This window comes from Anneissia japonica, unplaced genomic scaffold, assembly GCF_011630105.1.
Source record: "Anneissia japonica isolate Jap-2015-1 unplaced genomic scaffold, ASM1163010v1 scaffold352_len1594369_cov220, whole genome shotgun sequence".
Lineage (NCBI taxonomy): Eukaryota > Metazoa > Echinodermata > Crinoidea > Comatulida > Comatulidae > Anneissia > Anneissia japonica.
In genome coordinates, this window is record NW_022751928.1 from 92,148 (window position 1) to 117,121 (window position 24,974).

At 30.6% G+C, this 24,974-nt stretch overlaps 1 protein-coding gene across 5 annotated transcripts in view; it reads right to left on the reverse strand.

Moving 5' to 3' along the window:
• Window positions 1-991: 991 nt before the first annotated feature.
• LOC117121928 (bicaudal D-related protein homolog) overlaps window positions 992-24,974 on the reverse strand; it is a 29,737-nt gene continuing 5,754 nt past the window's right edge. For 3 of the 5 annotated variants that reach the window (XM_033267333.1, XM_033267335.1, XM_033267334.1), the window contains exons 3-13: window positions 19,838-20,053; window positions 19,218-19,334; window positions 18,289-18,435; window positions 15,214-15,501; window positions 13,860-14,021; window positions 11,600-11,782; window positions 7,106-7,207; window positions 5,181-5,293; window positions 4,330-4,450; window positions 3,470-3,631; window positions 992-2,994 (exon numbers count right to left, since the gene is read on the reverse strand). In XM_033267333.1, coding sequence (XP_033123224.1) covers window positions 3,476-3,631; window positions 4,330-4,450; window positions 5,181-5,293; window positions 7,106-7,207; window positions 11,600-11,782; window positions 13,860-14,021; window positions 15,214-15,501; window positions 18,289-18,435; window positions 19,218-19,334; window positions 19,838-20,053 — 1,605 coding nt within the window. In that variant the 3' untranslated portion in view covers window positions 992-2,994; window positions 3,470-3,475. The remainder of the gene's footprint in view (window positions 2,995-3,469; window positions 3,632-4,329; window positions 4,451-5,180; window positions 5,294-7,105; window positions 7,208-11,599; window positions 11,783-13,859; window positions 14,022-15,213; window positions 15,502-18,288; window positions 18,436-19,217; window positions 19,335-19,837; window positions 20,054-24,974) is intronic. The other 2 variants (XM_033267336.1, XM_033267337.1) reach the window with 2 other exon arrangements.

The window sequence follows — 24,974 nt, forward strand, 5'->3', positions numbered from 1 at the left end:
ACATAGTTCTGTATAATATATATTAATATAATATATATTGCCACTGATGGTGATATATATAAATAATATAATACTGTACTGTCTTTATATAATATATTTATTTGAATTCCTTACATCTACCTTAAATACATATGATACATCAAGGTGCCAAGCCTTAATTACAATTTCCCCTAAACTAAATCTACCCTTTGGGGAAATAAATATGTGTCCCCAACATTTAATACAGTCCATGTGTGCTGTGGGAAATAAACTGTACTTTAAATGAAACTTAATCAATAACAGAAGACATTCCATTCACACAAATAGAATATCTTAAATTATCTATTTACAATTTACATTGTTATAGAATAATTATTAATTAGTATTATTTAAACATTAATATTTAAGTTTAAAATACCTTAATATCTATTCCACACCAATCCATCCACCAACATGAAAGTTCAACCAACTTGATGCAAAATTACTTTGGCTTTAAGTAAAAATATCAATTTAATTATTAACATCTTTTGTTTTTATTACTGTAGTTTCATCTTTGTAATAATTTATATATTTACGTGCAAGTCAACACAATCATAATTACTTTTTCCACAATTCTATTTATTTAAATATTCAGGAGTGTAAAATAAATCATTAAAATAGATCACAATAATAAAAAATACATTACATATTTTGGCATTAATTGATTTATTTATAACATCAACAGCTGCTCATGAGACCATCAACATAACTAACTTTGACTGAAGCTTGTCAACATGAGTAAATCCAGCTCAGATACCAGTCTAGCGTGCTCAGGTCTCAACCAAATATATACAGCGTGTCTAATTTATGATTATGGCACCTCTATTGTGTATATTATCATAATTTTTTTCAATGTACATAAAGGGGAAGAAACAGGTGAATGAACGGTACATTAAAATGTCCCCGACAAGTAAAAAAATAAATACATCTAAACAATAAAAACAAAAAAGTAAACAAAATAAATAACATTAAAAATGACAAGCACATAGGACACACATGGATTCTGAGACTCAAAATCAAAGTTATCTATTCTGCATTTTGGACACTTCCTACCAACTGTGCAGAAGCTTGTGTCTCAAATGACTCAAATGTACTAGTGATTGTTAAGTCAAAATAGAGGAGGTCCAAAAAAAGACTTTTTACAGAAATTGGGTCAGTACCACCTTAGCCCTACTATGGTTTAATCTGACATTAGAAAATTTATGATATGGCACCTCTAAATGGCCCTCAGACTTAAATTTGAATGTAATTTTCTTTTTTCTCCACTTTTTATTAGTTATTTAAAAATATTTAGGTGGTGGGAACGGGGGAGGCTGGTTGTGAGTATATTTCCTGTCAGATAATTTGCTTCACTTTTTGTGTTGTGCATTTAAGTAAAAACAAATGGATAGAAGCATTACCCATTTTAGTGTCGTGAATTTTTAAAACTCAGTAATTGTATCTCCAATCTGCCTATTTGAAAACTATATTCGATCCTAAAATTTTACCTTTCCCCTGAATTCCCCCTCCCCAGATTCCATATGCTGTCAGAACTACTGGTTATGTCCATTTTTGCACATGAGGCTGACAGCTGAGCTGAATTTGCTTCTATAACAAATTACTTTCTAATATACTGTAATTTGGAATATTGATTCAAATTTTAATTTGTATTTATATCTTTCCATATAATAATTCAATATTATTTTTATATTTTTATTTACATAATTTTGTCATACTTTCTATTCACATTTGTTTGGCCAATTTGTTTATAATAAAATTTGGAAGAATTATTCAATTTGTTTTTATTTAATTTCCATATAATTCAATATTTTATATTTTTATTTACATAATCGCTGTACTTTTTATTCACAATTTTTATTAAGCCAATAACTTTTAACATATTTTGGAAGATGAATTAAGTTAATTTTGTATTTCCAAAAAATACAATATTTTGTATTGTTATATACATAATCTCATTCTAATTTTTGGTTATTCCCTTTTCACACAAAAATTATATATACAAATATATAATATATACGCTAATCATGTATTCATTTGCATATAGCCGCCTTCACTTTAAAATTCATAATTTACAATTACTCCACTATTTAAGTAAGTACTGTTTTGTATAGTACATGATTAAAATCAATTTGAATTTGAAGACTTAATCTGATCAAGTTGGTTGAACCATCATGTTAAACTCTATCCATACTATTAAGTTTTATGTCACAAATGCATACTATCAATCCATATTTTACAACATAAATCCTGATAGTGGAAATAGCTTGAGGTGAAATGGATTATTTGATTATTTTGTTTTTATTTCATTTTATTTTAAATTATCAATTATTTAAAAACCAACATTTAAAGAATCACCTAGAATATAATATTTTATAATGAATCTAACAGTTTATAATTTTGTAAGTATTACATCCTAGCTGACCTAAAAGCAACAAAAATGAATTAAAACCTTAGAATTTAGAAAACCTTCTTTGAATTATACCTTAATAACATGGTTTAAACACTCTCTGGATCAGTGACAACAAAATCTATAGAAGGAATCTCTGTTTTAAAGGGACCCCAATCTTTTTAAGCCCCAGATGCTCCTTTGCTATATACATTTTCCACCTAATTTATGTACTTAACAATTTTTCAATACCTTATCAACATATCCTTATTCTAAATCAAGGTGTACTTACATGAATGTCTTAATTACAGTCCAGTGAGTTTCTATCTATTTTTTTTAATTATTATTATTTATATTTTCTTACATTTCTATCACAACAAAGTAGCACAAAATTTTATTTTTCCTTTTTTTTCTTTAAAGATTACTTGATTAAATGACTATTCTAAGACACTGATTGGTTATGGTATTCTAAGGCGATACTGTACTGATGCACTTTAGGATATTAGATGATTACGTAGTTGTTGCCAGCATCGATAATTACACACAGCAGCCACATCAGCTTTATCCCAAAACATAAAACCCAGATATCTCTGTTATAAGAAAAAATGTACACGTATATAATATTAAGAATAGTCATCAACTGCAATTCAGATGCAAACTTTCAATACATCTTTAAGCTCTAGTAAAGCTCATCGAATTTAAACTTTGACAAATAAACTGTATGTCCATAGTCATTATATGCCTATAAGGTCATTATGTAATGTCATCATGACCATATTTAGTCATGATATGCCTATATGGTGATGATGTAATGTCATCATGACCATATTTTTTTTTTTGATCTTAACAGAGGGCTTAAGAATGACATTCATCTGGGAGTAGCAGGAGTGGTGCCACCCCTGGGAATAGCATATGAGTGGTGGATAGTGATGATGATAGTAATGTTGACAATGATGATGAAGTTGATAATAATGAGAGTGATGATGATGATGATGATCATAATGACAATGATGATAATGTCAATGAAAATCTTCCTAGTACAATCTTTTTTTAGTGAATATTTACCTAATGTCACCTGGTGCTAGGCCAAAGGCTGAACCTGCGTGGGGATGAGTGTGCTTTCTTCTGGTCTGTGCTACTGGATGCCTGTTGTTGCTTTTGGTACTTCTCCTCCTGCTTGCTCAGCTCGGACTTCAGTCGCTTGTTAAGAAGTTCATGAATGTCAACCTGAATTTATATTTAAACAAAAAAAATTCATTTTCATTATTTGCATATAAAGAAATTCAACATACATTCTTGGGTTTTGTAGTCTTATCAAAGTTATAATTAATATAATTAATAATTTAATATCTTAAAAATGTAGCAGCATATACAGAGAGAACATATTTCACAAGAGGTCATGGAATGGCTTGGATACTGCCTAGTTTCAACCAGCAAAGCTAGCATGCTTAACGATACACCTTGACCACAAGGATAAACATCACAAATAGTAAAAGGTGAATACAATTAAAATCTGAATGAATAAGAAATCACAACTTAATTATTAAGGACTAATGAGGGTTCAATTTTAACCTCTGCTTCATTTCACATGTTGACTTTCAAAACCCTGCCTGTACCCTAGGCTCCTCAAAACATAAACACACTCCTGATACAAATAACAGAAATTATTTATAGAACTGCCATTCAAATAATATATTCAACATCACTAATATAAAGAATCTTAAAAACATTTATCTAAAACTTAAACAATATTTTCGTAGCTCAATAATAAATACTGATTTGCGACAGCAAATGAGTGTTGCGTGCAACCTTAAAAATCTCTGACATTAACTCAGTAAATTAATATGGTACGCTCTACTTTAGACACTTTGACGTTGAATATAAAAGCAATTTATTGTAATTGTTCTACATAGCCAGGGGCTTACCTGCCATTCATCCAACTGGTGCGAAAGGGTCGCCTTTTGTTGGATTGTGCTCAGAAGTTGTGCATCAAGAGCCATCAGATCTTTCTTGGTAATTTCAATCTCTTTTTCTGATTTGTCAATCCTGCAAAAACGCAAGACAAATGGTTATTGAAAAGAAATGGTAACCGATCAATATTGTATTTTTTTTTTTTAAATGTCACTAATAATTGCTTTCATAGCCTTGAATAATTATTCTATATAATTGCTAAAGTGTTGTGATTTTTTTCAAGGTTAATGCCACTTTTTATAAATGTCTTCCTATTTGATTCTTAACAACACATATCAATAACAGGCTGCAACTGGACCATTATTCAAACTATTTCTCTAAGCTATGTTACTTACGAGCTTAGGGGCGTATTTAGAGAGAAAAGTTCCTATATAAAATACATGAAAAATAAAAATAATCGTACAAATTTTATTATTTTAAAAGAAATAAACAATTATTGTTAAAATAATTAGAAGATAAAATAAGCTATTAACTTGCAATGAAACAGATTTAAACAAGTATCTTTATAAAAAAAATATTTTCAACAAAGCTAAAATCTTTCATAAATACACAGACTAAGCTATTCAATCATTGAATATTGTTGGCATGGAGAGTATGCCTATAATGTATTTGCAATTATCATGATTAAGATTTCTTGCATTACTAAGTGTGTGACAATCTATTTAATAATAATTATAATTATAAAAAAAAAGTGGGATTTGTATAGCATATAAAGGAAGTATGAGAAAAAAATTAAACAATAAAAAGAAAATAAAATAATTGTATTAATCTGACTAATGCTAAAATCTTAATCTAGATACACTACCTCGCCTGAGCTTTGTCACGTTCTTCTTGAAGTTGAAATATTAAGAGATCTTTTGACAGATTGTCTTCTTGCTTAAGTTCAAGTTCCTGTAGTATGGAATCATGTTCAGATATCTACAGAAAACAATCAAATAAAATACAGAAAATGTATACAGAAATGGATGATTTACAATATAAACTAAAAAAAATCAACACCAACAAAATTTAATCATTAATGATTATAGAAATACAAATTAAAAGTATATAAGTTTGATATATGTTTTATATAATAAATTAAAACAAATGATACCATAAATATATAAATATTGAATATGCAAACACTCAGCAATGTAAAACACAAAGCTCATGCATAACAAAATTACAATATTCAACAAAACCACAAATACTGACATCTTATTGGCTAAATACAAGTGCATATTCATCTATTATTTGCATACATTAACCTTTGACACCAAAGCATATAAAGCTTATTGAATTTGTTGTTGACATGGAATGAGTGCTTGATGATTGGAAGAACTGTTCTATTTTCTCTATAGTAGAATGCAGATGTGACCATTGTAGAATAAATTTGTCACCTTGGGAAACATTTCCTTCAACGATTGCCAATAATTATAATAAAAAAATAATCATTCATAAATCAATAACATCAATATATGAAAGAGTAACTTCTCTGGGTTTCAAAGATAATGTTGACGGTTTACAAATTAAAATGTTCATAATCTATAATATTGTTATATTAATCATTATTAAATTTATGCACATATGTCTATTCCATTTTTTACAAATTGTATTTCTAATACAGCTAAAATCAAGGTTTGATTAGGAATCGTTTTTCTCTGTTGTTTAACATTTTTAAGTTAAATATAAAGGTAGGTAGGTGTGTTTATACAGTATGCTATATAAACACTAATTTGAATAGAATATTAGCAATAATAATAGTGCCACCAGGAAGTAGTAGTGGATATTGAATGTATTTCAACGTGTGGTACTCTTTCCTAACCTAATAAACTGAACATTAATTAAAGTAATGTTTCTTCATTTGTGTACTGAGGCTCTATGCCCTTTATATCAACAGAAAAATAATAACAAGTTATACTGTATGATTATTATATGTATTGTGAAAGAATAGTAATTACTGTATTACTTTTTTCAATTCAATATTCTCAAGGTTTTGTGTTAAAAAATTATTAAAAATATACTTCCAGTTAAAAAAACTGAAAATTTTATTTAATTGCTTAAATTTTATTGAAAACCAGAATGAGAAAATATTTCTGTTGCTATTTTATGCATAAATAATTCCACTCCTATCTTTATTGATTATATTGTGTATCTGCTATTCAATTTTTCTTCATGACCTAATTTGGAAGTGAAGGTCACACATCGAAGGTTATGATAACTATACTTTGCTGGTGGTAAATTAATAACAGATTTATAAAGTGACATTTCAAAAAAAATGATCAAATACGCCGCACTAGCGTGCGTGGAACAGGTGACTTTTCAATACTGATTGAAAAGATGATTATAGGTGAAATGAAAAAAAAAGCTGTTTATAATTACAAAAGAAACAGTGAATGTGAAAGTACACTAGCAAATGTGATGTGTTATTCCAAAGTACTATATAACATACTGCCAACACAATTTTCCAAATAACACCATTTATATGAACTGAATGTAATCATATTAATAAAAATAATAATATCCCAAGAATTAGTGCATTTTTATATAAAGAAATAAAACAACATCAATTATTATTTATTGTAAAACCCTAAAATTTATTGTGAATAAGATGAAATAAATATAATTACTTTTCATGCTGCTATGACAAGAAAAGTTTTCATGCAATGTCTCAGAAACCAAGTATCAAGTGCATACAGGAATGTGAGAAAAAATTGAATGAGTTGAGAATTGGATGTGCGAGACACCTACCTGATGAGCGGCTGCAACTTTCTCAGGGCTAAGAAACAGGTGCGAGATGTCGTGAGTACGGAAATGTTCATCAAACGATGTTACCTGTGTGTTTAAGCATGCCTGGTTTCAGATGGGTGGAAGAAAAGGATAATGGGAGTTAATGGTAAAGAGAAGCCTGAGAACAAAGATGGATGCAAGGGGTATAATCAGTGGCATAGATGAGAGTCTTGAAATGGAAGGGGGGGGGGGGGGAATGGGGCTACTTGATTAAGTGAAGGGGCACTAGCTTGCAAAATATGATATAAGGTGATTTTTAACTACTTGAGCGTGTTTTGCTTCAAACATTTCCAGTAGGAAGATCGACTGGGGAACAAGCTTTTTTGGGGGGAAGGAGGGGGCATGTGGCCACCCATTAACCCTCTAGATATACCATTGCGTATAATGAAAATTTAAATAATGACTTGTAAGTTTAAGGGTTGTTTGGTCTGATCACACAGATATCTATGCTATGACTGCTATTTTTTTAGAACTAGTCTACCTCTCTAGATTGACCAAAAAACAAACAGACACTTGGATAATATTTTTTTAACCAATAACAAAGCTAGCTTGAACTAGATTAAGCTCTTGTTCCAAAAAAATTATTTTGTTAAAAATGGTACAACTTGAAAATGGTAGCAACTGTATACCAGAGGTATCCATGATTTACTGAACTTTCAGAATTGGCTTTTGCAAAATGTGGGAATGTTATTTTTCTCATAATCACTTTAATTTTGTATACGGCTAAGACGTATGAGGAATAATAATGAGCACACTACCAAGATGACCATGGAATCCATCTACTTAATTGCAACACGCAAAAGTTATTATCTATTAATGAAGAACACTAATTGCAGCATTTGAAAAACAACTGGCCACCATCACTGCTAACTGTTAACAGAGAGATGAAAAGTTAATCATTCACTAATGACCTTAACTATAATGATTCCTACACAAACTGATTTGAGTGAAATCCAGTATCCTTCAGTACAGTAACATATTTAACAGGAGACAATCAACAATATAGCAATCCAGTAAAATTTCATTAATAATTATGGAGAGTAACAGCATGTTAGGAAAAAACATGTTTAGACTTGATATGATGAAGTCTAAACATGAAATAGATGCACAACACCATCTCTCTGTTGATATCTTTCCTCATTTCCTCCTATTCTATAAATGCCTTGGGCATTGCTTCAGGATTAATATGGTAATTTTCTGTTGTGGACAGACAATGAGTAACTGGTACTAGTTTACAGGGTAGCTCATGAAGAGACCCTTAGGGGAGAAGCAAGTTTACTGTATGAGCTAGTTCACACCTCAAGCGCTTTGAGACCTCAGTATAAAGCGCTAGTTGAAGCATATTGTAATATTTCAAAAACAAAATATTTTTTTTAGTATTGACTTTTATTACACTGTTAAAAATCTAAATTAATCTGAAGTGTTTCAACACTGCAAAACAGAAATGAAATATTAATGAATAGAATAGGTCTACATTACTACACAGAAGGCTGAGTATAGCCCTATATTTACACAGCATCAAACATGTCTCTCATAATGAAAGTGTACGAGGATCGTATGATCTTTTATTATAAATATATCTGCATCCGATGTTTTATATGATGTGTGACCATGCACAAATAAGTTAATTTCCTAAGGTTTATTTTGTGTGTGGTCCATTCTATTCCATTTCACCATGAACGACTTTTGTTAATAAATCTTTCCTTGTTTGCATGATAAATTAATCTTCAATCCTAGATTGTAATAATCATTAAAACAACAGAATGTACGTCAGCCATAATATCAAACCAATGTGACGTAATGTGGCAAAGGCTATAACTAACGACGACTACTCGATAAAGCTGATAGATCAGCAAAATCAACATTAAACAAGAGTGGCGCTTAGCGAAAAAATCATGTTTGGTGCAGCGCTTATTAAAGAGTGGCACTTATTAGAGGATTCTGGTGGATTATTTTTCAACAAAAAAAATTAAATATAAAGTATCATTATCATTAATCCCCAATATTTTTGTTTGTTTTTTCATGTTAAAAGTATGAATATATAAAATTTATAATAATAAATAAATCAATCAGAAGTGTTATATCACAGATACTAGATTACACATAATCAAACTGTTTAATATTTATTGCTAATTGGAAGATGTGGCTTATAATTATATTAAAATAGATTGCATCTTTGTTAAACATTGTTGTACGCATTGTTCTGCAGTTTTATTTTTGATATTGTAATGCAATCACTTACAGTCACTGGATGTTGGTTAGTAAATTGTATTTTTTTTAATTTATTGAATGATGAATTTATTATTATACCTACAAATAGTATATTTGAATGGCCCAAAGCAGAGAAGTAAGTATTTAATCTGCAGATCAACTAAGTGCTCAGGGTATATTATTGCTTGCATCATAAACTTCTCAATTTAAAAAGTCAAGAGGCGTACAAACACGAAGCACATCCACATAAGCCTCTACTTCATGAAGGGAGATACTGAACTGAATGAACAAACAAAAAAATAAAACATCTTTTAAAAAGATGTTTTCAACAAGGGATAGGAATCAGAGAGTTGAGACAGATGGTTCAGGGTTATTTTTGGTTGGATCAATAGTTCCTAGGTGACTGAAAACGGTAAAACTAATTTGATAGTGTTCCATCATATAAATGATTAAATCGTACTGCACTGCCAACTCTTTTCATTATGTTCTTTCATAGAACTAGCAATTTGCATTGTCATCTTTTCAAGGACATCATTTTTCAAAGGAATTTCAGCAATACAGGCATGCAAGTAAATCCCTACTGATATTAATCATATTATATTGTGCATGCATTATGAAAGCCCACTACAACATATTCTATTTTCTATGGATTTAGAAAAACATCGCCTATGCCGTAATAGATATTCTTCAATTTACAGTGTAATAATGATTTGTATGTTATTAATACCTTACAGCTAATAATATACACTATACGACTTAAAAATAGGTCATAAATGGTAGAAAAAATAAAACAAAAATGACCTTCTGCTGAATGTATTCAACAGTACCTTTACTTTACTTTAAAAACAACCTCATTTATAATGGATATTATTCAATTATTAGGTAATAATCGACTGTACATTTAATAGCTTAGAGCTACTAATATACAAGATTTAATAATAGCATTGCAGACATTTCTCCTTTGAATACAAACTTGGATCAATTTTGGAATACCTTGCATGAAAATTACTCAAAACACAGAAGGGTGGACTTATACCAGATGTGCTCTTCTAGCATTTGAGGAACCCTCATATACATATACCACGTTTCTTTGCTTCAGTTTATATTTGTCAAGAAATGTCTTCAGATAGCGATTAAGTATGCTTTTTTATCCTCCGCCTTGTAAAAAAATATTTTGTTTTGCATGGAAATAGAAAATAGAAAAATAAAAAATAATGCAATGGATACTGTAGCTTTGAAGTACGCTTACTTTCCATTCAAAAAAATAAATTAGAAATTGATGAAGTGGATGCAGGTGTGTTCCTCACAATGATAGAAGACAAGGTTTGTTATCACAATACTTTAGAGTGTTTGAATGTTTACTGACATCACAAGGGAAATCACAACTTGTCTTGAAGCTTGAAGTGAGCGCAGCTGCGTTGGTTTCAACAACGTATCTTCGAGTTGGGTGCAGGTGCGTCAATTTACCCCCAGTTATCAAGTACAGTAAAATCCTCATGAAGTTGAGTTTAATCCCATGAAGATGAGAAAATGTAGATCATGATGACCCTGATTATGCAGGCTGATTGGTGTTGTTAGTCACATGGTATCACAGCTTGTCTTTGTGTAATAATTATAATTACGCATAATTAGTAATGGCTGACTACACTCACTATATACACAAAGCCCATTGAAGCGAATGTTGAAAAGCTACTACTGTAAAAATCCTATTGAGATTGCAACAGACGTCACACCACTCAAAAATTCACTAAGTCAAGCATCAATTGTCGAAACTGTCTACCACATCCTCATCACACTGCCAATTAAAATGCTCATTAAGCCTTCTACACCTACATCCAATTATTTAATGAATGAAATCAATTAACTAGCTGATTTATTAATTAAAGATTATAAGGAGGATCTTATGAGATCGCTACAAACATCTTACACAAGAAGACAACTGCTACATAGACAAAATTGAAGCAGCACACAAATAGAAAGATAAATATAAAATATATTATTCTCAAGTAAAATGATATATAAAGATGCCTATAATTTCAAGGTATTACATCACCTACCCTAGAAAGACTATCCACAAAGCTATTTCCATATAATATATCATGATATTAATTCCATTTATCAAGTTAACAATAAAAAGATAGGCAGAATTAAAGAGATAATTAAAATTGCTAGTCATGTGATTACAAAGTCTCATAAAATACATTATCACATGGTTTCCACATGATTACTTCACCCTTGCTTTACCTTCGAGGTAACAGCTTCAACTTCTATGGATTTTTGTCGGAGTTCTTTATCTTGGCGGTCAATCTCTGTTCGCAGTGCCTCAAGCTGACCATATGCAATGTACAACTCTTCCCTCATTTGCTTAAGCTCAATTTCCAAACCTCCTCTGATTGAATCACTCTCTGAGTTTGAAATATTAGAAATCTGAAAGGAAACCAAATTAATTCACAAATTCATCTCATAATCTAAAAAATGGTTAAGGTATTATATAAATCAAGAATTATTATCATCATAAAAGTGCATTCACACCGAATTCAAATTTTAGGATTGAACAGCCTACTGAACTGATCAGAATATCGAATAGGAACACTGGTATTCAGGGCATCGGAAACACGGTGTGAAAGCAGGTTATTTTTACAATATTAATACTTGCATGGTTATTCAGCCTTCTAATCTTTCTCAGAATCGTTACTATTTTATTATTAGGGTCAAATTACCAAAAAAAACGTGCAGAGAATGGGTAATTACTTTACTTTACCTTATTAATATAATGACTGGCCCTGGTTAGTAGGATAAATATAAGGTTTAGAATAGTTATAAAGAAAAATGTATATATAAATAATATATAAATAATAATTTGTAAAGCGCCAATATCACTAAACCGAAGTAAAAATCAAAGGCGCTGTGCATGTTCAGATGTTAAAAAGGTGGGCTTTGAGTTAGGTCTTAAAAACAGCAACTGAAAAATCAAGATGAGAAGTGACAGAGGCATTGATTAAAGTGGCAGTAGTGTGCTTAGAGAGATATTTCCTGATGTTAGCAATATTGCGTAGGAGGAAATTAACTGTTTTAGTGATATGACTAATATGATTGTTAAAGAAAGAGAATCATCAAAGGTAACACCAAGATTTCTAACAGAGGTTGAAGGATATATACTATTGTTTAAAGAAGCATTTGCTATAAGTAGGCTACACCAATTGCTTAAAAATGAACTGAAAGTTTCAAAGGAGCTTTCTTTGTTTTTGTAGGTAGCTTTAATCAGTAGGGTAAGAATGCTTTGATCTTTAGTTTATTCATAGCTATGTCACCTATTAGGGGTAAGTTTTTGATTGATCAAACACTTTTGGTACTTGTGCATATAAGCTTGCAAATATGGATAATTTTTCATTCCTGATGATGACATAATTAATGTCGAAATATTGAATCCCGACACGATTACGTGCATTTCGATACTTGGAGTATGTATACTATCTTATCTGAGATTAATCAGTGGACCTTTTGGTTGTTGAAGGATAAATTGTGTTAGAATTGAAATATAAAGACGGGAAGCTAATTTTGGAGCGAATGTGCTTAGGTAGAATATTAATTCAGTTTTAGTATTGTTAAGCATGAGCATATTAATAATAATAATAATAATAGATGGATTTATATAGCGCAAATAAACGAGGTCTCTATGCGCTAGACAATAATGAAGTCAATAACACAAAGAAAAAAGCCGGGGAAAAAAACAAAAAACACCAAGCTAGCTTCCAAACCGAAGTATGGGGTTACACCATCACCGCCAACCGGGATCTGTGTGTATTAGCAGATAACCAGGATGAAATTTCAGACAATCATTTTTCCAGTCGTTGCATTATTAAGTGAGATTCAGAGGAGTAAAAGTCAATGTAAAGTTGTATGTCATCAGCATACAAATGGTAATGTAAGTTATTTTTCTTGATAATTTCAGTTAGAGGAGATATATAAAGGGAGAAAAGCAGAGGTCCTAAGATAGACCCCTGGGGAATTCCACAGTTAAGTTTCTTTGGAGCAGATTTAATATTATTTATTTTTACGCACTGGGTACGACCATGTAGATAAGAACGAAACCAATTAGGGGCGCAGCCTGACACTCCATAATGTAAAGAAAGACAATGTAGAAGAATGTTATGATCAACAGTGTCAGATATAAACCCACTGTACAAATTATTAATTACTAATTATTATTATTGAATTATTTATAAAACTGAGTTTAAATTTAAATATAACAAATTTATATTAAAAATGTCTAAGAACAAACTACTGTAGCAAATATTTACCTTGGACTAAACTAAATGTTTAATTTCTTCCGTTAAATCCAGGATAGTTTTTTCCGTTATTGCACCTAATTCATCATCTATATCATCATCATCATATCCAAATTATTAATTATCATTGTTGAACTATTCATAAAACTGAGTTTAAATTTAAACATAACAAATTCACACTATAAATGTCTAAGAACAAACCAGCAAATATTTACCTTGGCCTGAACTAACTGCTTAATTTCTTGTATTAAATCCAGGACAGTCTTTTCTGTTATTGCACCAAATTCATCATCTACATCATCATCATCTTCTAAATTATCATCTTTTAAAACTGCAAAGAGTTGCAGAAGCTGGGTATAAATTCCACCAAAATTATCCTGAAAATTAAAAATAACATTAACAACTGCAATGAAAATTCAATAGAAATGTAGCTAGAGCATTTCCATGGGCATAGGCTGGGAATGCGGGAGAGCAGACACCCCCCCCCCCCCATGATGGCAAATTAGTTCTACTAAGGTAGGTTAATATACTAAATACGACCATTAAGTTTTCATTGGAATAGGGATTTAGTTCCACATTCCCAGGCCATTGCACACCCCGCCCCCCTCACCCCAGACCAAAACCAGCCTATGCCCCTACTTTCAATTACCTTGTTTTAAAAATGATTAATCAATTGAGTTGCAATACAAATTAACAAAGTTGTTGATTAAGCAGAAAAAGAGAAGGCGACTATGCCCACAGCAGTCGTGTACATCACAGATTTTAAAGAGTATTTAGTAAATCTTATCACTTTCAACATTTCGTGAATGGTAATCAAATGAATCATCTTCAGGCAAAAAGAAAATATAAAGGTTGTAAACATGTACTTTTTATCTGTCTACGACAGGTGCACTGAAACAACTATTGGGAGGATTTATATGGGATTAAAAAACGTTACGATAAAATCTATTATTGCTCTTTAGGTAAACAAATCTATCAACACTCTTTACATTACAGATGTATTCTTTTGTCCAAATTTTCTGTCTTTTGACATAAATGCTAAACAATATTGATGAGCTTATCCTTTTTATTTTCTGGAAATTCAAGTAAGTAATCAAGATTGATCTAATATTATGTTGTAAGTTAAATTTTATTATCTATAAAATTGAAGATTAATTTTCCCTTGTCAATATAGTACAAAAATGCACAACATTTAGACTCTAGTAATTCCTAAAGCAAGATAAAACTAACATAAGACTTTAAAATGTGAATGGTAAAATTTTGAAAATACTGGCCCTCCAGTTTAAGTCCTTATCTGAGAAAACTTGTTCTACCAGCCAAACCCAGGGTGAATAGCGGTTTAACCAGCACCAATGTTAAGGCTATACTTAGTGGCGCCTTTGCCTTTCCACTTGGCCACTTGAGAGTTTATTGAAGATTGGAAGAAAAGAGAAGCGTAGAAAAAAGAGATTATTGGATGACTAGTAAATTGGGTGACTATGCTGTGTCAGAGAAAGGCTCAATATTGCAATGAATAGAGGAAACAACTAACTTGCTTCAAGAAGACAAATGTATTAAAAGAAACTCTACCTGAGCAAAGGCATGACCTATCGGAGGCATCTCCACTTCCATGCTGCCGCCATCATCTTCAAAGTCTTCATCGCATTCTATCTCATCATAATCCCCTAATTTAAACCCTGAACTGTAGTTTGAAACTGGCATTGACATGGACAGCTCATTCTCTAGCTCCGCCATCAGTGAGTTACTGCCTTGGAATGATTCTCCCAGAGACATTTTTAACTTAAAGTTCTCCACTTGTTCACTAAGCTGTTGGTTGTGTTCACGCAGTTCCTTTAATTCTGAATCACGTAGTCGTAACTAAAATTCATTAAAAAAAGTGTACTGATTTAAAAATGCTATTTAACAGAAAAATTCATACAATAATCTGAATGTAAATAATGAACATCTTAAAATATAACAAGGAATTTTAAAATATAACAATATAAACAAATATAACAAAAAACACAGCATAAAATAATTATTTTAATATATTATATATTTCTATCTCAACTACTGTAGTTATTCTATTTGGCTGTGTTTTAAGGTTACATGGTGAAGTAATAACAGTAGCAATAACAATAAATAGGATGATAGAACTCCACTAGCATAAACCCTGTGTAGGACAGCCTTGCAATCTACCTTCCACCAGCACCACCACCATTTGGTGTGCGACAAACACCTTTATTCCTTTATCATTAACATTTTTATCAGTTTCAGGGATTGGTTGCTGCTTTTTCTTTAGAAAGTTGAAAGTGTGCTGATATAGCAGTAGAAATTAAACATGCCCCACAAAAAATAAAAACAGTCACAGAAATTAAAAGAAACAAAAAAAAAAAACATAATTGAAACATTCATAAAGTGAAGGCCATTAATATATTGTTTGCATAAGAAGATAATCACTTAATATTAACCTACAATTTTGGGATTGGAAAATGGAACCAAAAAACATCAACAGCTTTAAATGATTATGAAACTTGTGCCATATGACATATGCTGATATACCCTAATTACTGATCATGCACATGACCTTGTCATGCAACTCAACAAAACAATCAACCACAGGCTATTATCGTTACCTTCATTAACACAATGAATAGTATCGATTAATATAGGCAGATACAATTGAGTGACATATCAAATGTCAAAACTAATGAATTCCTCGATGACAGCTTTGCCATTGTGCAATAAATATGAATAAAGTATTTAAATAATAGTACATTATAAACCAATTTATATATTGATTTAATTAAGTATATTTTTGTTAAATATATTTTTGGATAATATTTATTAAATTTTTATTTTTAATAATTGCAATAAATATGAATAAAGTACTTAAATATTAGTACATTATAAATGAATTTATATATTGATTTAATTAAGTATGATTTGTTAAATATATATTTTTTATTAACATTTAATATATTTTTAATTATTTATTCTGTCTTTATACTGAACACACTTTCAGTCATGAATCAATCATCCTCAGGTGACTTTTGCAAAAACAATAACAGAAGATACTGGTATTTTTAAACAATGGCTTAAATATTCAATAATATTCAATATTAATGAAAGGCAAAGTTAGGCCCCAAAAGCAATAAGATCCCCACGACAAAAGTCTGGAGCCCAAGAATTAGAAAACACTGGTGTCAAGGAACAGACACATTAAACTTGTGACAATTCTTCTAACATTCTAACAAATCACGGGATTTTGGTATTACAAAGGTTATATTTGAAAAGTGAGTCAGCGGTCAATGCTCCATATATTTATTTTGTTACTCTGGTGTTGTGTTGTGCGAATAGACAACAGGGATATGGTGATTGGTGGATCCATTCATTAATAATTGACATATTAGATTAATTCAATTCAACATTTATTTTGCACAATAAATATATTATAAAAAGTGTATAAAATTATTATTATTTGTAGTTGCTATTCTGCTATTTGAAGTTTAACAAAAAGCAGAATTATACAATAGTTACATTAAAATGGTGCAAAAAAAAAAAAAAAAAAAAAAAGGTTTTTTTTAAAACCTGCTAAAGGGGCACAAAAGAAAAATGTAAAATATCTACACCCCCACGTCCTCTCCCTGTAAGCCAAAACTCTCCCACCCCCCCACCACCTCCCCCTCTGTCAACCAAAACATATCAAACAAAACTTTTCTTTATCTATTAATTTTAATGAATAGTCATAGATATGTTTTTATATGGTATTTTATTGTGGCCTATTAGTTCTTGACAGTGAATGCATGTGTTTGTGATAGATACTGTATAAATCAACTACAGTACATCAAAATGTGAATTGAGTTCCTGATGTATGTAAAATGGAGCTGTTACATGTACTGATTATGGATAAAAATTTGCACTTCAAATACAATAATAGGTTACTTATCAGAAACAAGAAATTGTTGCCATGGGAATTACTCTCTGTCGGCAAATTGTCTCTCCAATATGAATTAGCGAAATTAGCAACGGATGTAATCACAGTAAAATTAGCGGCCGACATTAGACTTGGGAATAGCAGACGACACAGGGCTAGAGGCTGTTATGTCATATATACTCAGTTTTCATAATCATAACAAATGTTTATTGTTGAAATATTAAATATGAGACATATCCTTGGGAGTATCATGACGTAAATGGTAAAAAACATTATTTTCATGGAATACATTATTTTGGGCTTACAATAGATTAGGTGGAAATTTCATATCATCAGTGCTCATCTACTTTAATTTGTAATCTTTTTTATTCACAAAACAAACGCAAGCTGATTGTGGATACTTTTCTTTGCACGCAATGCAATACGCCTTTTGAATAAATCATATTCGTCCTTCAGATATTGAAATTAAAATTTATATTACTGTACATTTTAACTTTTTATATGGTATTTATCATATGAATTCAAAGTACAGGAACTAAATCCTAATGAATTCTTTTACTGTATTGACAAAATATAAAGATGATGTGCTCTTGTGAAGGCCACAGCAACGCACCTTAGCACCACCATAGAGAATCCCCGTCCCTCCAAATGAGAAATGAAGGGTATTGCAATAGCGCGCATCTGCGTGTGTGTCCTTCCGGGCGTAGTATAAAATAAACTAAACTTACTTGTGCTTCAGTTTCACGATTCTGCCTCTCCCACATGTGTGCTTTGTCGTTGGTTTCTTCGATGGAACAATTTAACGAATTCCTTTCTTCTATTACACTACTCAAACGTTTTTCCATTTCTGATTTTGCGGTGGTTAATATTTCAACCTAAAGATAAAAGAAAATTGACACATATTTATTTTAATTGTTGGTAATGGTACAAAGCATACCAAGTATTGATCGATCAATCGATCGATCAATCGATAGAAATTTTTTTACTCAGTGTTGCATTTAAGAATTTCATTAAAACAACTTAAGCTAGGCAATCATTGCACCGTACAGCCATCGTACGACAAATAAAATTCCGCTGCTTGTGAGAACTAGATGACGCAAGACTGTTTGCGGATTGTCAGTGGCGGTCTAAACGGATCGTCATTAAAAACGATCTATTACACGCATTTGTCGTGGCGTTGCATTCTCCATAGAATCATGTTAGCCGTAGTGAGTACCCGGCTTTAGAATGCATTAACTGACCTTACAAATCTTCAAATGTTTTAATACCAGAACAATATGTAAGCCTGTATGATAAGTTTAGTTTGAAGAATTCAAACATATTATTGGATGATGTTGAAATAAATAAATAAATAAAAAAATAAAACAATTTTTTATGAAATGACATAGAAGAAAGAAAATAATAGGATGAGTATTTGACACTACACAAAAATGTTTTTTATGAAATCTCTTAGTGTTATTTCTAGAGAATTTGTATCACAGTTACTAAGTTGAAGGAGATGACATTTTATACAAATATTATTATTTTTCCATTTTTTTTGTTGGCTTTGTAAGAAATTCTCAATTCAGCCATTGGCTGTAAAGGAATTTTATTTGGGCACCATTTTGTTATTATGTTTTATATTGAATAAAATATATAGATTGGAAGAAGTACTGACCTCTTCTCGTAATGTTTCCAGAAGATGAGTATGGCTATGCATGGTTGACTTCTTTACATTTACTTGTTCTCGTAATTTTTCAACTTCATTATGTAATTCAATCTCTGTCTGTGATGCCTGTAAAAATGAAAACATGTGAATTTGAAACCAGTAAGCTTATTTTAATGTAAATATCAGAGCGTAGGATTCCCAGTTGCTTCCTTTCAGGAATTGCCAGGTAGGAAATTCCATGTCAGGGATTACTACATTGTGCAAGATAGACAAATACAGTATTGTGATTTACGTTAATGACAGAAAAAACTAGAGCAATGATAATGAGAAAAAGACAAATTAATGACATCTGAATTTAAGAATGCATAATCTCATCTACTTTCACTATAATACTGATTAATTTTAGTGACAGATTCAGTATATTTACTAAAATCTTACCATTATTGTTATTGTCATCAAATATTAAACTCATTTTGATAATTGTCTTTATCAACTGTGATGAATTGCTCTCCATTAAAAAACATGTATCAGTAAAATTTGTAATAAGTTTTAACATAAAAATTATATTTGAAATTTTTTGGCATAAGAAAATTAGCAGAATATATTTTCTGTAAAGATTATCTTATTACCTGTTTTAATTGTACTGCTAATCGTTGGTTTTGTTCCATTAAATCATCTATTATTTCTTGCCGTTTGCGGTCTGACGAGCGCATGACAGCTTCATGGTTCGCTTGCTCGTCTTTTTGGGAGATAACTTCATCTTGCAGATCTAGCAGCCTATTATCAAACTCCGTTTGAAGCTGTTCTAACTGTCGACGCAATTCATACTTTTCTTGCTCAGAAACCTACAGAAATTCATAATATAGAATTATAGATAATGAACATAAATCTGTACATCTAAAAGCATTAAATAAAATGCTGCGAATGATGTATGCTTGTCTGCATACCAATGACAGAGGGGTTCACAGGGGGAACCTCTTTTTCTTTCTCCTTAGTATTAAACACCTGTCCCATTAGGCGATTGTTTTTTATAATAATATTTTATTTTTGACCAATTAAAACACCTACTGCCACGAAAAATACAAATTTTGGGAAAAAAATAAAAGTCACCACCCCCCCTCCCCCCACCCGGACAATCTTTAAAAAAAATGTTCGAGACACAACAAGGTATAAAAAAAGTCTCGCCTACAAACAATGTATCTCAACTTTGTATCCTTTTATCTTTGTTTCAAAATCATGTGTCATCCTGACATGGATAAATAATGTTAAATCATGGACCTATTAACAGGTCCATGGTTATATACCCAACAAATTATTACTGTATACTGTAGGCCTAATGCCAATTTTAGTAGCATAAATTATAAAAATCATAATTATTAGTAGTAGTATTAGTAGTTTTCCACATCCATGAACAATATCATAATCGGCAATCATACATTTCTGCGACTAATCCCACAAATGAAATTAATGTCTATACAAAAGGTGTTATTTCCACTACAAGTATTTACATACAATAGTGGAAATATCAGAGCTGATGCTGATAAAGTACTTTGCTTCATAGTACTACACATACTTCTTACATTTCAGAGAAAATCTGATATTATGAAATGTCAAGTATGATTATTAAAATTGAGTCAGAACTTGCAATCTTATAATGTAATGGATCACATACTGTAAGCACTCGCTAATCTAGACTGATGTCTGTACAGTACACAACAGATTTCGCTTATGCGCAGACATAATATTATTATGGGATATATGTTATGTTTTGCATCCTAAAATTCAACATGTTTTATTGCAAATAAATATCTGAAGTTTATCATAATATGTTAATGTTAAATAAAAAAAAAAACTTATTTAATAGAAGTTTAAGCACTAATTGATGACGAAGACTACTGATTGACATATTGATTGATTGATTGATTGACTTAAACGTACAAGAATAATCAGATATAAAAGATTTTTTGTTAATAACTACTTAGAATTATTATCATTGTACAAACAGGATCTTCTCTCTCTTAAAATGCGATAAATATGTTTTAAATATAATAGTACAACATTGCATTTTGTTTATTTATTTTTTAGGTTAAATTTAAGTATGGTAGTTTTTTTATGTGTGTCAAAATTTTAGTTTCTAATTTAGGGGCTTTTTTACTGTTTTTATATACATATTGTTTAAACAAGCTTTTTGAGTTTCCTTGGTGTTTCATTTTCATTCATTTCTAATTCATTATTATTTTACTTGTATTTATATGTGTTTTTGAGAATGAATAAAATTACTGTAATTTGAATTTGAAAGAAAAAAAATCACCCATACAAGTTTAACCAAAATTAAGCAACACAGAATATAAAACCTGTACAGATGAATAGGAAGGCTAAACAAATGTATTAAAATGGTCCTTAACATGGACTGAATTTCTAGTGGTCCTTATGCAAATACTGTGCTAGTGACCAGGATACATTTTGGCTTTATTTACAATTGACAGATATATAAATAAGAGCTTAGGGTTCTTACATTCTAACACATGATGTCCGGGAAGATAGTGGTGTTATGAATTTATTGTTTACTTGTCATTAAAAAACCTTCAATTTTGTTAATTCAGTTGGTTGTTGATAAAATGCATGAGAGATTCTTTGCATTATATTTTAATGTGAGTAGCTTAGCTCAGTCAACTAAACTGGTGGTACATGATGTGTGCTAACTGTAAAGCCTCTTCCAGATCTGTGGTTCCTGGTGTAATTATCTCTATGATGTTGATCTACCGTAGGGCTAGCTAATTTTACTAAATCATTTAGAATTTTGTCAAAATTTTACATAGTATTTGTAAGAAAAAATAATTTCACTAATTTACAGTTTTATATTATAGCACCATATTGACAGATCCACATACATTGTTAAATAAATTAAATTACAATCACATTAAACAGAGACAATCAAATTCAACACACAGAAACAGATGTGGCACTTAAGTTACTGTATAAAATAAACATGTCTTTTGTTTCTTAGAAACTCAGTAAATTCAAGATTCAATATAGATTTTACTGTCTATTAAGAATCTCAACCCACTCAACCCAATTTTTAAGATCGCCAAAACATACGTAAAAAAACTTATAAATAGAAATAAATAAAAATACATATATATAAAAGAGTTTTACTGTAATATTAATATTATTATTTTATTGTAATATTTGAGGTAAGTTAAAATTTTTCCTTTTCAAACCTGCTAACAAACATATTATTAGTAACTACTCTTTAGAATTACAGTATACTGTAACCAGTAATGAAGATTCAAAAATGACTAAATAATAATTCTGTACTTATAAAAAGCCAATGAAAAACAATTAAATTCTTTGTTCTTGTCCATTTTTTTATACTACCTCATTGTTTTATTCCCCAGATTCCTAATCCTTATAAAATGCCAGAATAACCCTTTCAACTCCCTTTTGGGGTGTTCCTGTCTCATGTTCTATATACTTGATCCTTGCTGTTTTATAAATTTTTAGTGTTTTGGGTGAATTAAATGAAATAAAATGAGACGGTTTCTACGTTAACCATGAGAATATTCTGTAAAAACCCCTAAAATACACTGGACATTTTAAAGTAATTAGTATGTCACTAATAGCACTCTGTCCAAGTTGTGTGATATGTCCATATATGGGCATGGTGGTGTCATATCACATCCAAATATGGGCATATCACATTTATTTGTTACATACAATATGATAGCATAGACAGAGCCTCTCAAGGTTCATACTTATTTCAAAGTACTATATTTCAGTTAGATTTTTGCATCAAATGTTGCTAAGGAAATATATTGGTTGCTAAGATTACACAATGTTGCCCACGCTACATTAATCATGTAATACCTCCTCAAGAGCTGACCATATAAGCCCTATTTCAAAGCAAAAGCTGCCGTAAAACATAAAAAATAAGACAGTTATTATTTATGCAATTTTTTATCAAGGGCATTTAGTAATATGGTACATTTTATAGCCATTGCTCAGTAGATATGGCATAATACATTACAGACCTACGGTATGGTTAAATTATAAGCTAAAACTGAAGTTGAATCTCGTCCTAATTCAGGGATTTTCCTCTCACTAAAACAAAGCCTAGCCTTTCATTGAGATTATTACTAGTTTAGCTCTGTGTGGGAATTCCTACAGTATGTTAGTTGAGGATGAATGGCAACATTTTAAATATGTAATTCGGTGAATGATATATGTGGGCATGATTATTACATTCATTCTGCATATCATAGCACCAGTTGATAAAACTTATTCAAGCATAAATTTATATTCAATATTTTATTATCCCATTCAGGAAGCCTGTACAGCATTTACAGAATACAAAAAAGCTATATATATATATATAGAAATATGTTAGACTAAGCAAACTGACATACTGTACTATGTGTATATAATTTATTTAACCAAAAGCATAGTAATTGCAGTTAGGTCTATAAAATATAAAACACAAAATATATTATAACATTAAAACCAGGATGATCCTATTAGATCATAACAATATTCTTTATTGTACTGTACAAGTTGGAACATTTGAGTAAAGCTGTTTATTATTTTTTAGTAATTCTGAAATTTAATTATCTGTTTTAACTGCCTTCAACAGATAAAGAGCCAATGCAGAGAAAATGACATATTCAAAGAGACATGCTCTTGCATGATATGAGATAATGTATGCTTTGTTGAAACAAATAAAAACGTATGCGCCACTTGTTTGCTTTTGGATTAAGCATCTTCTCAACTGGATTGTACAAACACATTATTCACAGTATTTTAGGCCGGAATACACGTTGTTCTGTTGATAGATGGTATCTAAGTCAACAATCCCCAGTAAAGTCTGTGGATATTGATCTGTTTGCTATACGGATAGTGATAGTATATTATATTATAAGTGCGATATTTTTGCAGCATAACATCTTTGCAATAATACAGCATGTATATTTTAATATACTATGGAAGTAGGTGTTTCATACCCAAAAGGCCATCAAGCAACAACAGACATACTGGTATTACTACTGTATGAAATAAAAATATGTTTCAAAAACGTCGAAGTATTGTACTACATAGCACTGTACTATCAAAATATGGTGTTTTAACTTGGTCCAAGTTAAAAAATCATTGGTTCGAATCCAAAATTGGTCATAATTATATTTGTGGACAACATCAGTCTGGTACTAATTTACATCATATAAACATCCCTGCCCCCCCCCCTTCCCCAACCAATGATATTCCCCAGAGAATGGAAAAGGTAGCACATACAGTAGCTACTTAAGTAATTTTAAAGAGATGTGATTACAGCTGAAGCACTATTCTAATGACTTTACAAAATTTATGCTATTTAGTATTATAAAATCAGGGATAATAGCTGTATTATGCTATCATAACATGTACTACAGTACGAGACATTCTACTATCTTTTATCTTATTCTTCCACCATCATGTTACAGTAAAGAAAATACATGATACAAATTTTTCAATACTAAAAATAAAGCAACATAATTATTATTTATGTACAAAATATTTTTCAGAAGTGGAATCACCCATACTTAACCAATGTTTTTGTCATTATATAAATTTGCTGTTCATATCTCATCTTTAACAAACCTGGAAAACCGATAAGATTTGAGTTGTTGATACGCTTTCATAATTGTAGCATCTCCGAAAATTGTACACAAAACAATGACAAAAGTCTTAACACCATAGAAATGACAACAACAACAACCACAAACTGATTTACACCTG